At 55.2% G+C, this 14,535-nt stretch overlaps 1 protein-coding gene across 7 annotated transcripts in view; it reads right to left on the minus strand.

Annotated features, from left to right (window-relative positions):
• Nucleotides 1-14,535, minus strand: part of ALDH1L1 (aldehyde dehydrogenase 1 family member L1) — a 45,611-nt gene that overhangs the window by 16,426 nt on the left and 14,650 nt on the right. For all 7 annotated transcript variants that reach the window (XR_003796759.1, XR_003796761.1, XR_003796760.1 and 4 more), the window contains 6 exons: nucleotides 14,394-14,485; nucleotides 8,380-8,527; nucleotides 7,040-7,159; nucleotides 5,877-6,004; nucleotides 2,673-2,823; nucleotides 1,645-1,715 (listed from right to left, as the gene is read on the minus strand). Coding sequence is in view for 4 of the 7 variants with exons in the window: in XM_029243439.1 (XP_029099272.1) it covers nucleotides 1,645-1,715; nucleotides 2,673-2,823; nucleotides 5,877-6,004; nucleotides 7,040-7,159; nucleotides 8,380-8,527; nucleotides 14,394-14,485 (710 nt within the window). In the remaining 3 variants the exon portion in view is untranslated. The remainder of the gene's footprint in view (nucleotides 1-1,644; nucleotides 1,716-2,672; nucleotides 2,824-5,876; nucleotides 6,005-7,039; nucleotides 7,160-8,379; nucleotides 8,528-14,393; nucleotides 14,486-14,535) is intronic.

Here is a 14,535-nt window from a genome sequence, read left to right on the forward strand (position 1 = left end):
TCTTCACCATCGTCTTCATCACCATCGTCTTCATCACCTCCACCATCTTCACCATCGTCTTCATCACCTCCATCATCTTCACCATCGTTTTCATCACCATCACCATCTTCACCGTCATCTTCACCACCATCATTACCACGCTCTTCATCACCATCTTCTTCACCATCGTCACCATCGTCTTCATCACCATCATCACCATCTTCACCATCATCTTCATCACCTCCATCATCTTCACCATCGTCTTCATCACCGTCTTCATCACCTCCACCATCTTCACCATTGTCTTCATCACCATCATCACCATCTGGGTCCACACAACCTGCCCATCACTTTCTTAAACTCCCCTCAGAGGACATTCTGAGGCCCTGTCTTCTGCGGTGCGTGTCTGTAGGAAGGTGTGCGGATTAGGGTGGGCGCCTAACCCCACGTGACCGCCGTCCTTATGAACGGACAGCCCTGTGAAGACAGAGCCACAGAGGGAGAGGGCCGTGTGGGCACGAGGGCAGAGCCCAGGAGCACCAAGGTGGCCTCCATCACCAGAAGCCAGTGAGGCAGCCTCAGAAGGAGCCAACTCTACCGACACATAGCCTGGGACCCCCGGGCCCCAGACTGTGAGATGACCAAAGTCCGCAGCACGAGTCTTACAGGCTGTGGTGCTTGGTTACGAAGCCCCGGCAAAGCCCCCCACTCACCAGTACAGGGAAGGCCTCCCCACTGACTCGCCCGGCCAGCCAGGCACCCAGGCAGGGTCAGCGTCCTATTCAGTCCGACAGGATGGGCAACCTGTGCGGGGGCTGAGGCTCAGGGACCTTGCAGATTCACGTGACTGGCCCCTGCACCTAAGGGGGCTCTGAGCTGGGTCCTGGCTCCACACTCCTGACGCCTCGGCCGGGTAGTTCTTTGCTGGGGGGGTGGTTTCTGCAGCCCCGTGTCCTGACCCCATGCTCTCCCCCGGCACTGAGCCTCTCCCGGCGGCGTCTGCATCCACGTGCTGAGCCCTTAGCTCTGCCACATGCCGTCTCCTCGGGTGCCCGTCCCCGTCCTGCGTTAGCGAGTCCCCACACTGAGCCTCGCGGGCGAGACGCCAGGTCTCAGCGGTCACTGCCGGGTGGCCTCGGCCGAGGCAGGCCTGCTGCCCCCACGGGCCTTTGGACATCGGTTGGTAAGATGGGGCCCCTCGCTGCGAGTTTAAAATCCCTCCCAAACCTAGTCTTTCCATGTTGACTGGACGTCTGTCCTCCTCCTTGTGCTGCGGGCTGGTCTCGCTGAGGGTTCCTGTCCCTGCTGCTGTGTAGGAATTCCTTGTCCTTAAGTACACCGGTATTACACTCTTCAGATAAAATTTGGGGGGCGTGCCCTCTCTTCCCCCCATGACCCTGACTGACGGAGAGTTACTATAGGGATTAAACACAATTATGGTCTCAAAGTCGTTAAATAGTGCCTGGCAGGGAACGGGCTGTGGAGGCCAAAGCTGTTTTCACCCTGAGGACAGGAATTTTCATTGGTTTTTCTCTTTGTTGCATCTCCCGCCCTTGCCATGTCTGGGAGGTAGTGGCTGGCAAATAAACGGCTGTCTGATAAATACACAGAGGGGACATCTGAGCCCCCCGCGCAGTCCTAAAAAGTGCCCAGTGTGTGACTCACCCGATGGGCTCCTTCCGGGTCATGGTCAGGTTCCGGTTGGGTCTGGCCTGGTTGATGGGGATGGTGGCACCCTGGAAGAAGCAGCAGCATCACCGGGAGGGGCTCTGGCCCCTCACCCCTTCCCCTGTGGGCAGCCAGCCTGCGCCTGGGACCCAGGGAGGGACAGGGGCTGTGTCCCGATGCCCCCGCTTGTGCAGGACAGGACAGCTGAGGGGTCCAGAGCCGGGCGGAGTGGGCAGCCACAGGGGGTGAGGTGCTGAGCCTGGTCTCAGACAGGAAGCAGGTCCTGCACGGGGACGGCCTCTGGGGCAGGGAAGGGCCAGGGTGGGGGCCCGTTGCCTCTGGGGGCCTGTGATGCAGGGGCTACCGGGGAGCAGGCACCGGGCAGAACCCCTCCCTTGAGCTCACGCCTGCACTCAGACGGGGCGAGCGCCCAGACTCAGCAGAGACACCGAGAACCCCACGGTCGTGGGTCTCCCTGGAAGGGCTCAGCCACCACTGCCTGCGGCAGGAAAACCTCCAATAATGGCCCCCAAGTGAGGCCCTGACCCCTGGAACCTGGTGAGCTGCCCGTACGATGACACAGTATGACAGAGTTGGCCTTAGGATGGGGAGGTGGTGCAGGTGGGCCAAGCATAAGCACAGGAACCTCGGGGAGAGCAGGTGGCTCTCCTCTAGCCTCTGCTGAGTGGCAGCAGAGTCAGAGGGATGGGGTGTGGAGGGCTGGGCGAGGACCAGAGAGAGGACTGCAGGAGCCCCGGCCGCAGCCCTGCCCCCTGGGCGCCGCTAACACCCGGTCCTCCCCGGAGGCGCCAGCAAGGCCCAGCCCAGTGACACCCCGACACCGACCCTTGAGACCCTGGCACAGAACCTAGCCCAGCCCGACCCGCTTCCCACCTGCAGAACCGGGAGCGAATAACCGGCGTTTTCTTAAGGCCACAAAGCTGTGGCGGGTTGTGGATCGGCCGTCAGAGCGCTGTGCCGCCCTCGGGGGCCCTGCCGGCCCGGACGCCCAATGGGAGCCCCACCTGGATCTTGTCGCACCAGCCAGCGAAGTAGCGGAAGGTCTGGATGGACATGCCCACGTGGGTCTTCAGCGCCAGCGTGTAGACGGCCCCCGCGTCCAGGGCCTCGATGGTGGCCAGCTCCTCCTGCTGCTGCTCCAAGAGGTCGGCCAGCCTGAGCGGGGCGGGCAGGGCGCGGGGCTCAGGCCTGGCACGGCCTCGCCTGCCCTTTCGGGGCCCCTCCTCAGGAGCCGGGCGCCCTGCCAGCACCACCTCACTCAGGTGCCGGTCTCAGTGTCCTCATCTGTGAGATGGGACGGCGGCGTGTCCTTGGCTGGAGGGGCGTGAGCATGGTGCCCCGTCCCCCTCCTCTCCTCTCTCTCTTCCTTCCTGGGATATCAATGGATCCACTGCTTCCTAATTACACCTCCTGCCTCTGCGAGAAGACGCCTTGTCCGGGGACAGCATGCCGGTGTCGAGCAGCAACCACTCCACGCGGCTGTACCGGGGATGAGGGACGGAGCATCTGCACAGCCTCCTCCAGGCTGAGCCCACGTCCAGCCGCCCTCTCAGTGGTCCCTGTGCCCCCGCCATCACAGCCCACAGTGTCCTGCCAGCACCCTCCCGCTCCCGCCGCCCTTCAAACTCTCCGGCCGGCACAGACATGTGCTGGAACAGGCGTTCGACTGCCTGCCTCTCCCGCGAGCACAGAGACAGCTGGCCTCCCTGACCTCCCGCTCCTGCTGGGTGCACGGCCCGCACACAGCGTGGGGCTGGCGAGTGGGACTGGGGACTGAGCAGAAGGGCCCATCGTCACCGCACAAACAGGGACGCACCAGGTCACTCTCCGGGTACGAGAGCAAAGGTAAGTCACATTTTGAGAAAAATTATAGACCAAACAGTGGAGATACCGTGTTGTTGGCGTTACAAGGACAAGGGTTCCATCAGCTACGAGGACAGAAGGCCAAAGACATAAATCCATATAAAAGTCAGCATGAGGTGGCCTGTGTGTGTCGGCCCCTAGGTTGTCATGTCTCCCGTCTTTTAAGGTGTTCGCAGCCTGAGACACCTTAGCTCAAAAGCCCGCCAGCGCCAACTTTTACACAGCCAGCTATTTTAAACATAGCCCAAATGTGCACATTTTTAGCCATCGATCAGTGGATGCGTCCCCCAGGAACCTCACCCGACAGCTGTCACCACTGGTGAGACGGGCTGTGCAGTTACAGCCACGGGCCTTCCCAGTCCTCTGACGCAGAGACCCTGGCGTGCGTGCTGCTGGGCAACTTTGCCCGGACACGGGAGCCCCTCTCAGGTCCCTCTCCCCCCCGGAGCGCCCCTGTTCCGCCACTACAGCCTCGGGGGACCTCCCGCTGCGGGGTGCCGCCCGATGAAGCCTGCGGTGTGTTGCTGGCTCTCGTGGCCACGTCTTCTTCCTTGGTCAGCCCCCAATCCCTCCATCCGCCACACCTGTGCAAAATGCCACGTGCGTGTGATGTGGCCGTGTCACGAGTCCCTAAGTAATTGTCACCTGAGCTGCTTGGGAGGCTGGGGGGCAGCTTGGGTGAGGGAGCCTTCTGCCTGCCAGAGCCTGGTCCCTGCACAGCGCCAGCTCGGGGAAGAATGGGCAGGCAGCGCTGGCCTCCTGAAGGTCTGTGGGGTGGGCACCGGGAGGGGCAGATGCTGAAGTGCCAGGCGGCTCAGGCCCCCTTCCCCGGCCCCTGACCACGGCAGCCCGGGCCACCACCAGACTCTGGGCCGTGGACCCAAGGAAGTGTGCGAGCACAGGGCAGCAGCTTTCCACAGACGCCACCCGCTCTGCAGGGTCCATTCCGGCAGCTGGGTACACGGCTCCCCGGCTCCTGGGGGCATCTGGTGACTTTCTCTGACTCTCCCCCTGGACCCTTCTGCCCAGCTTCTCCCGTAACTGCGTGGTGTCTTGCTCCTGTGATGCATCCATGGGGGTCCCACTTCCCTCCATGGACCAGGGAAATCCTGTCTCTTCCCTCTGCCGGGACTGGGAGAGGACTGGGTCACCAGGAGCTGTACAGCCCTGAGGGGTCTGTCTACGCAGCTGCTCGGGGCACCTCCTCCAAGGTCCTTGTGGCCAGTAGGGCTATTGCAACACGTGCCACCACAGGGCAGCAGAGGGTCTCGGGGGAGGGACACGGCCTGGCTCAGGGCAGTCCACCAGGGTCCCTGCTCTGCCAGGGTTCACAGCTCTGCCAGATCCCTGGGGCCTCAGATCTCCAGCCAATGCCTTCCTACAACTGATGGCTCCTGAGATACGGCAGGCTGGGCATGCCCTTGCCCGCCCCAAAGCCACCATCTCCATTCTGTTTTGCAAACTACTCTGGCCCCTCTCTCTGGCTGCCTGTGTGGCAGCTGCCCCGGCATTTCTGGCCTTCGGAGTGGACACAAAAGGTCTTCGGACAGCAAGGCTACGGCGGGGGCCCTCCCGCCCCGCGACAACGTGGGAGCTGCAGCGCAAACTGGCCCCAGCCCGGCTCTGCAGGACCCAGAGAGAAAAACGGGTTTCTGAGGCCGGCTCAGCAGGCTCCCCGACACGGCTCGGTGCACCCGCCAGCAGCCCCCTTCTGGAAACACCACCCCGCCTCCTGGGGCACCTGATCCTCCCCAGTGGGGCCGCCTGGCTCGAGGAGGGCGGGCAGCAGCTCTCCTCCGCGCCTCACCCCCACCCGGGTCATGAGCCGGAGCGTCCCGACCCTTCCCTGGACTTCCGACGGGGCCGAGGGTTTAACAGAAGGGGAACGCGAGACAGAAGATTCCGGCAGCGGGAGCCAGGCAGGGCCAGGACGGCCCGCCCCCCCCCCCCCCCCCCCCCCCCCCCCCGCTCCTGGGAGCCCCGCCCCCCTCCCCCGCCCCGGCTCCTGGGAGCCCCGCCCGGCAAGCAAGCAGTGCCCTCTGGGCCGGCCCAGGAGCAGCTATTAGCCTGCGGTGGCGGTGGCGGCGGCTCCGCTCCAAAGCACCCCCTCACTCGGTGCCTCGTCTCCGCCCACACTGTTCCCTCCACCCGGGCACCTCCCCCAGGCCCCCGCCTGGGACAGTCCCTCCTGCCTATCAAGCTACTTCCTCTGAGAAGCCTCCCCTGGCCTCAGGCCGTGGTCACACTGCCCTTCCGGGACCGCGTCCTCACGGGAGGACGTGAGCGCCAGCCGCGGCCTGAGAGGAAGGCCCGGGACAGGAAGGTGGGTGCGGGCGAGGTCCCACCTGTACAGGAGGCGGCCCCGGTCCCGCGCGCTGATCTTCCCCCACAGCCCGTGCTCAAAGGCGTCCTTCGCAGCAGCCACGGCCTTGTCCACGTCGCTGACCTGGGCCAGGGACACCTGGCAGATGACCTGTGGTGGAGTGGAGCCCTGAAGCCCTGCCTGGCCACCTGGGCGGCCGCGGAGGCGAAGGTCGGCGGACAGGAGGGCATGGGCTGGGTCTGCACGACGAGGGGAGATGGGGCCTGCAGAAAGGGCCGTGTTCCTACGTCCCGAGGGCCTTCCCTCTACTCTCCCACTGACCCGAAACAGGGTGACGGACTCAGGCTGCAGCCATAAGGCCGAGGGTCGGCCCAGCGTTTGCAAACCGAGAGCAGAGACCCATAAATTTAGTGAGGCGCAGGCGGGAGGTTTGCTCCTGAAGTGACATAAGCCAGCCCAACGCCCCTGCATTCCATGTCCCGAGGGTGCCCACCTCCCGACAGCACAGGCCCCCATACCTCCCGCCACGTGGATGGGGTGGGAGGGCGGAGGCCAGCGCCTCCTTGCTGGTCACCACAGGTAGGCTGTGCCCTCCCTGCCCACGGCCCCGGCGCCAGGCATCCACACAGCCTCCTGCCCGGGCTTCCCAAAACTGGCCCCGAGGCTGTGGTGGCAGCACCTGACTTTCCTGCCTGAGGGCACCTGTCTGGGTCCACACAACCTGCCCATCACTTTCTTAAACTCCCCTCAGAGGACCATTCTGAGGCCCTGTCTTCTGCGGTGCGTGTCTGTAGGAAGGTGTGTGTGAGCGTGCACGAAAGTGACAGCGCCATACGTGTGCACCGAGCAGGACAGCTACAGCCAGGGCGTCTTGACAAACCCGAGATGCGAGGTGGGCCCTCCTGATGCTGGGGTTATTCTTGAGGTGTGGAGGGGAGGGAATGGCCTCCGTTTCCTCCTTGGGAGGGCTTAACTCTGCTGCAGACCCTCCAGAGTCCTCCCGCGTCCCCATCACCCTCCCCACCGCATCTCCCTCTACGCTGTTCCTGTAGGAAGGGCTGGAGGCTGACTGCAGCGTTTTCTCTCCCCAGCAGAGGCCCCCAGCCGGGACCCAGAGGGGGAGTAGATGGGAGAGGGGGCATCGGGGGCCTGTGCGGGGCAAGGGGGTGTTGGGCCTGCACTCACACTTCCATCTGTCGGGTTGATGGTCTCATAGGTCTTGGCGCCCTCGGCGTCCACAAACGCGCCTCCGATGAAGAGCTGGTGGGGCATTCGGAGGGTCAGCTTGTTCACAGTCTTTTCCACCTGGGGACGAAGGGCCACAGGCCGGAGCTGCAGTGTGGATTCTTCGCGAAGGGGCGTCCTTGATGGGCACGACCCCACCAGAGACACAGGGACCACTCACCCTGCGCCCCCCCAATACACAAGCAAGGGCCCGGGCTACTCGGTCTCCTCATCGGATCCAGCCCTGCTGCCCAGGGAGCGGTCGTGTGGGCAGAGGTGGCAGCTGAGTGATAAGCAGAGATGGAGGGCCAGACTCCGCAGCTAGACTGCCTGGCTGGAGCCCCGGCTCTGCCACTGACCTTGGGCTGGTTGCGTGGCCTCTACACACAGGAAGCACCAGTGGGCAGACAGCACTTGCGGCCCCCAGACATGATGCGGCCCCCGCTCACCGCCCCTCGGGCCTGCAATCCCACGATGAACGCGGAGCCTCTGGGATGCCGCCCCTCCTTCCGCAGTCATTTGTCCACAGCCCTAAGGCCAGCCTGGTGTCCACGCTGGTCACCCATACTTTCTTCATCAGCCCTTGTTCCAAAGCACCAGCCAGACAAACTACCACAAAGCTAATTCCCACAGGAGTTGGTAGTCTACCGAGATACCCCAGGGATGGTTTTTCCACAGTTCTTTAAAAATTACATCTGCACTTAGTTACTTCCTCATACTTCATATATACAAGTTGAATGTAGAGGATCATTTGTTTTCCTTATTGGGAGAACATTCCCAATCCCTTTCTCTCTCTCTCTCTCTCTCTCGTTTCAACCAACGGAATTTCACACAGGTGACTGGTTGCACAGGTGGTGGACGAGCTGAGAAGCCACGAGTCAAGCCAGAGGTTGACACCAGCAGGAAGCCGCTGCCATTGCTGGGAGGTGGTGGAGCCAGGACCAGGGGTGAGGGTCACCCGGGGGCACAGGGTGAGCTGGCAGGGCTGGAAGCCACGCCAGGAAACCCACCAAAGGAGAAAGGGGGTGGAGAGAGAAGAACACTGTCAAAGTCTCTCCTTAATACCCTGTCTCCTGTCTTGGGACCGAATCTGTCCCCTATACTGAGTCTTGGACAACAATTTCCTCTGTTGAGTTTGTCCTGCTGCCTGGCATCTTTAGGCTATTTGGAATTACCAAGGGAAGCTTGGGTCACTAAAGCTTCTGGACATCCAGGCTTCCCCCAAGTGTCACTGTGGATCCACAGGTATGGGTGCCTGAGGGGTGTGCAGGCCGGGCCCATGTGGTGGGCCCAGGACTCACGTGGTCGATGACGCACTGGCTCTCCTTATTGTCCCCTCGCATCTTTCTCACTAGCAGCTGCATGAAGTCCCCGAAGGTGGTTGCCATGTAGATGTCTTCATTTTCTAACTCCAGGCCGTCACACAGCTCCTTCACTTCCTCAACCAGTCTGGAGGGAAGATGGAAAAGCGAGGGCCTGGAGGAGGCCTGGCAGACCTGCCTGGTTCTAGCGGCAGAGGTGGTGGCTCATCTCAGCCCCCGAGGCGTGGGTGTCAGTCTACAGTTAGGGTTAAAAGCCCAGTCCGTGGATTCAGAGGCTCTGGTTTCAAGTTCTGGCCCCAGCACTTATGAATTTGTGACCTTGGGCAAGTGACCAATTGCTCTGAGCCTAGTTTCTTTGCCTGTAAAATTGGACCAATCATGGCTCCTCTACTATTTCCTGATGAGTAAATGAGACAATCCACGTGGTAATAATTAATAGAAGATTAATAATAATCATTGAAAGACAGTGTGAAAAGAATGAAAAGACAAGCCACAGATTGGGAGAAAATATTTCCAACTCACATACCTGATCAAAGACTCAGCTTCAGAATACGTAAATAATTCTTAAAATCAATTCTAAGAAAAAAACCCAAGTGAAAATAGGCAAAAGATTGACCAGATGCTTCACCAAGGCAGAAATATGGATGGCAAATAAGCATATGAAAAGATGCTCCACATCACTCGTCAATAGGAAATGCGAACCAACCACAACGAGATTCAGCTCCATACTTACCAGCATCTCTGAACTTAAAACCACTGGTTAACACCAACCAGTGGTGAGGCTGCAGAGCACCTGAACCCCCGCCCCCTGCTGGTGGGATTGTAAAACGGTACTTTGGAAGCCACGTTGCAAGCACTTTGGCAGTCCCCTAAAAATTAAACATATACTTCCCAACGCTTTTAGGTATTTACCGAAGAGGAATAAAAGCCCCTTTATAGACACAAAATGGCAGAGCAACAAGCTCCAAAAACCCATCCCTCCACCTAAACAACTATTGAACAGACGGGAATCGTCTGAACCAAATGCTTTGGAATTCTTGAGTCTTGGTGACACTTGCAGCTTCCAGGGTAGAACGTGGTGAAGAGCTGGGGTGTGGCAGGAACTTCCAGACTTTCCACCCCCAGGGCAGGAGGCAGCAGTGGCAGCAGGTCACTCCTGCCGTGGCCTCCTGGAGGCGGGGGTTGGGGGGCAATGAGGTCCTCGTCCTCCACACATCTGGGTCGTGGGTTCCAAGTGCTGAGGCTGCTTTTGGTCACTGAGGGGCTGGCCCAAAGGACGGCCAATCCCATACACGCTTTGCATAGTGTGTACGACCCCAGGGACAACAAGAGAAACTTCAATGATTACGCACAACAAGGTATACACACCATGCAAAGAAAAGTTTGGAAAAGTCACAAATGGATGGCTCCAACCCTCAACAAGCAAGATTTAACAACCTCCCCGGAGTGAGAGAATCAGACTCTCAGAACTGACACAGCACTACACGCAAAACGTCCAGTTTGAGCAAAACATTGCAAAACATACAAAGAAACAGGCCCATTTACAGGAAAAAAGAAACCATCCCTAGGGATTATTACCAAAGACATTAAATCAACCATCTTAAATGTGTTCAATGACTTAAAGGAAACTAGGAAAATGATTATGAAAAACATGAGAAATTCAAGAAAAAGATAGAAATTATAATAATAAGCCAAACAAATTGTCAAGCTGACACATACAATAACTGAAATGAAACACTCACTAGAGGCTTCAAGAGCACATCTGAACAAGCAGAAGAAAAGGTCGTGAACCTGAAATTATCCAGTATGAGGAGTAGAAAGAAAAAAGAATGAATACAAATGAAAATGAAAATGAGCCTCAGGGACCAGTGGAACATCATCAGATCATACTCATCATACCAGGTCCAGAGAAGAGATAGAACAGGACAGAAAAAATATTTGAAGAAATAATGCCCCCAAAGTTCCCAAATCTGAGGAAACACATGAATATACACGTTCGAGAAGCTCAATGAACTCCAAGCGGGATAAACTCAAAGAGAATCACACCAAGACACGTGACAGTCAGCCCACTGAGACCCAAAGACAAGGATGGAATTTGGAAAGCAGCAAGAGAGAAGCTAATCACACACAAAGGATCCTCAATAAAATTAAAACCTGATTTCCCCCCCAAAACCCATGAAAGCCAGAAGGCAGTGGGATGGCATATTTAAAGTCCTGAAAGGAAAAAAGTGTCAACCAAGAGTTCCATATGCATCAAAACTATCTTTCAAGAATGAAGGAGAAATTAAGACGTTTCCAGATAAACAAAAGCTGAGGGAGTTCATTGCTAGTAAACGTGCCCTAAAGGGAGTCTTTCAGGCTGAAGTGAAAGGACATTAAACAGTAACTCAAAGCCATAAGGAAAAGTAAAGAGCACTAGCAAAGGGAACTACGTAGGTAAATAGGAACGCCAGTATTACTGTACTTTTGGTACGGTTCGCAGCTTCTCCCCTTTTACTACGTCACGTAATAGGCAAATACATAAAACAAACATTTAACACCTGTATTAATGGGTATTCAATGTATAAAGATGTAATCTAGGATAATAACAATATAAAGGGGTGGGGTGACTATATATAGGATATGAGTGTTTATATTTTATTGAAATTAAGTTGGTATTATTCAAACTACATTGGTATAAGTTAAAGATGTGAACTGTTATCTCCAAGGTAATTAAGAAAAAAAAAAAAAAAAAAAAAAAAAAAAAAGGGAATCCAAGTGGTATAGTACCAGAAAAAGGCAGTGATAGAGACACTGAGGAACAAAAAGCATAAAAGACATACAGAAAACAGCCAGCCAGCAGAAGTAAACCCTTTATCAGTAATCTGGTTACATGGAAATGGACTGAACTCTCCTCTTAAAAACATAGGTTATGAGACTGGATAGAAACAGCATCCATCCATATACCACCAGAGATTCACTTAGATGAAAATATGCAAAAAGGCTGAAAGAAAAAGAATAGTAACGGTATTCCAAGCTAATATAATCAAAAGAGAGCTGGGGTAGCCATACTCTTATTAGAACAAGATAGATTTTAAATCAAAAACTGTCAAGAAACAAAGGACATTGTACAATGGTTAAAGGTCAATTGACCAGGAAGATATAACAATTATAAGCATATGCGCACCCAACATCGGGCCACCTAAATGTACGAAACAAATATTAAGATAACTGAAGGGAGAAGTAGCATCGCAAATATCCATGAGATTTCAACACCTCACTTTCAATAGCGCACAGAATATCCAAGCAGAAGATCAAGAGGCAGACAGGGGACTGAACTCTGGGGGTGAGACGGACCTCACACACATACACAGGATACTCCCCCCAGCAGCACGGTACCAATTCCTCTCAAGGACAGGTCACAGGTGAGGTCACAGAACAAGTCTTAACAAATGGAAGAAGGCTGAAATCATACCAAGCATCTTTTCTATCCACGATGGTGGAAACTAGACATCAAAAGCTGGAGGAAAACTAAATTCAAAAAAATGCGGCTACTAAACAACACATACCTGAACAACCAATGGGCCACAGAAATCAAACAGGAAACCAAAAACTACCTTGAGACAAATGAAAGAGGAAACACAACATACCAAAACTTATAGGACCCAGAGAAAGAGTTCTTAAAGGGAAGTGTATGGTGATCGATGTCCGTATTAAGAAAAAAAGTCTCAAATAAACAACCTAATTTTACACCTCAAGGAATCAGAACAAGAAGAACAAACTAAGTCAAAAGGTAACAGAAGAAAGGAAATGGCAAAGATCACAGCGGAAATAAATAAAATAGAAACCAGGGGGGAAAAAAACAATAGAAAAGATCAACAAAACTAAGAGTCGGCTTTTTGAAAAGATAAAAAAAGGAGACAAATCTTTAGGTAGACTAAGGAAAAAGAGAAGACTAAAACAAAAAAATTAGATGAAAGAGGAGACGATACAACGGATATCACATGGATAAAAAGCATCATAAGAGACTCCTGTGAACAATTACACATCAACAAATTGCATGACCCAGAAGAAATGGATACATTCCCAGAAACACACAACCTACCAACACTGAATCATAAAGAAACAGATAATCTGAACAGACCAATAACAAGTAAGGAGACTGAATTGGTGATCGAAAACCTCCCAACAAAGAAAAGCCCAGGACTTTGGGTGGGATTCACCAGGGAAAACCTGGTGAATCCCACCCAACATTTAAAAAGAATTAATACCAATCCTTCTCAAACTCTTCCAAAAAAACGGAAGAGGAGGAAACACTCCCAAACTCACTTTTCGAGGTCAGCGTTACCCTGATACCTGAGCCAGATAGTGACAGCAGAAGAAACAAAACTACAAGCTAATATCCCTGATGAATACAGATACAAAATTATCCTTCTCTTTATACAAATTAGAACTTATTACCACTGTGAAAGGGCAAGAGAGACAGTTCACATGAAGTTGAAGACTGGGTGACCTGATCTGTGGTGACGGATCATCCGTGGGGGCCGCCGACTGGGGAGGGGCAGGAGGGATCCCCTGGAGTGAGGCTGGGGCCCATGTCTTCATCAACGTGTAGCTTGTGAGATACGATATACATCACGTAATATATATATTATACATGTGCTATAACGTGTGTGTTACACACGTTAAATCAAAGCTACCACACTGTCCTCTCAAGATCCGTGCACCTCACTGCACGTAAAGTCATTCCTAAAATTTAAAAAGACTTGTGGGACTCCCCTGCCGGTCCAGTGGTTAAGACTTGGCCTTAAAATGTAGGGGGTGTGGGTTGGATCCCTGGTTGGGGAGCTAAGATCCCACATGCCTCGCGGCCAGAAAACCAAAATGTAAGACAGAAGCGATATTGTAACAAATTCAATAAAGACTTAAAAAAAAATAAGTAAACAACTATCCGTTTCAAAAAATAAAATGAAATAGAAAGAGTCGCAATCACGACTCCCTGACTGCCCGCGCTCCAGCCCAGCGGGCCCAATGAAATAGAAAGAGTCGCAATCACGACTCCCTGACTGCCCGCGCTCCAGGCCAACGGGCCCAATGAAATAGAAAGAGTTGCAATCACGACTCCCTGACTGCCCGCGCTCCAGCCCAACGGGCCCACCTGCGCCAGGGCCTACCTGCCTGGTCCCTCCCCACACATGCTGGCTTTCACCGGGGTGCTGGGCTTGTGGCAGTTTTAAAAGAGCCGTGCAGGGCTTCCCTGGTGGCGCACTGCTTTAGAATCTGCCAGCCAATGCAGGCAACATGGGTTCGAGCCCTGGTCCGAGAAGATCCCACATGCCGCGGAGCAACTAAGCCCGTGAGCCACAAATACTGAGCCTGCACTCTAGAGCTCGCGAGCCACAACTACTGAGCCCGTGTGCCACAACTACTGAAGCCCGCAAGCCTAGAGCCCGTGCTCCACAACAAGAGAAACCACGACAATGAGAAGCCCGCGCACTGCAACGAAGAGCAGCCCCCGCTCGCCGCAACTAGAGAAAGCCTGCGTGCAGCAACAAAGACCCAACACAGCCAAAAATAAATAAATAAATTTACTTTAAAAACGTAAATAAAATAAATAAAAAAATAAGAGAGCCGCACATTGTTTGATCTTCCTCCCATGAGGGGTGAGTCTCAGTCCCACCCCTGCCCTTGAATCTGGGTGGGCTTGTGGCCACTGAGACCAGTCAGGGCAGTGGTCCACACCTGTCTGCTTGCTGGCCTCACGTCTGTAGAGCCAGGAGCCACCAGCTAGACGTCCAAGTCCCAGAGTGGCCGCTCTGGGGCCACGACACAGCCTGGGGGAGGACATGCCTGCCCAGCTGTCCCAGCTCCCGCTGGTCCACTCCTGGTGGGCCTGAGGCCTGCACTCGTGAGTCCTTTCTGGATCCCTGACCCGCATGGTTTCCTGCCACTCCGTTTTAGGGTGACTCCTGACCTAGAGACACCTGGGACACCACCCCCACTCCAGGCCTTACCTGACGACGTCCAGCGACGCGGCCCCCGACTTGAAGAAGTCAGTGGAGTCTTCCACCTCCACGACGTTGGGGAGAATCCGTTTCCAGGCACCCTGGAAAGCAGGAGTGGTGAGCACGTGGCTCCCAGGGCCCGGACGCGAGC

This window comes from Monodon monoceros, unplaced genomic scaffold, assembly GCF_005190385.1.
Source record: "Monodon monoceros isolate NGI ecotype Baffin Bay Population unplaced genomic scaffold, NGI_Narwhal_1 Super_Scaffold_3, whole genome shotgun sequence".
Taxonomy (NCBI): Eukaryota; Metazoa; Chordata; class Mammalia; order Artiodactyla; family Monodontidae; genus Monodon; species Monodon monoceros.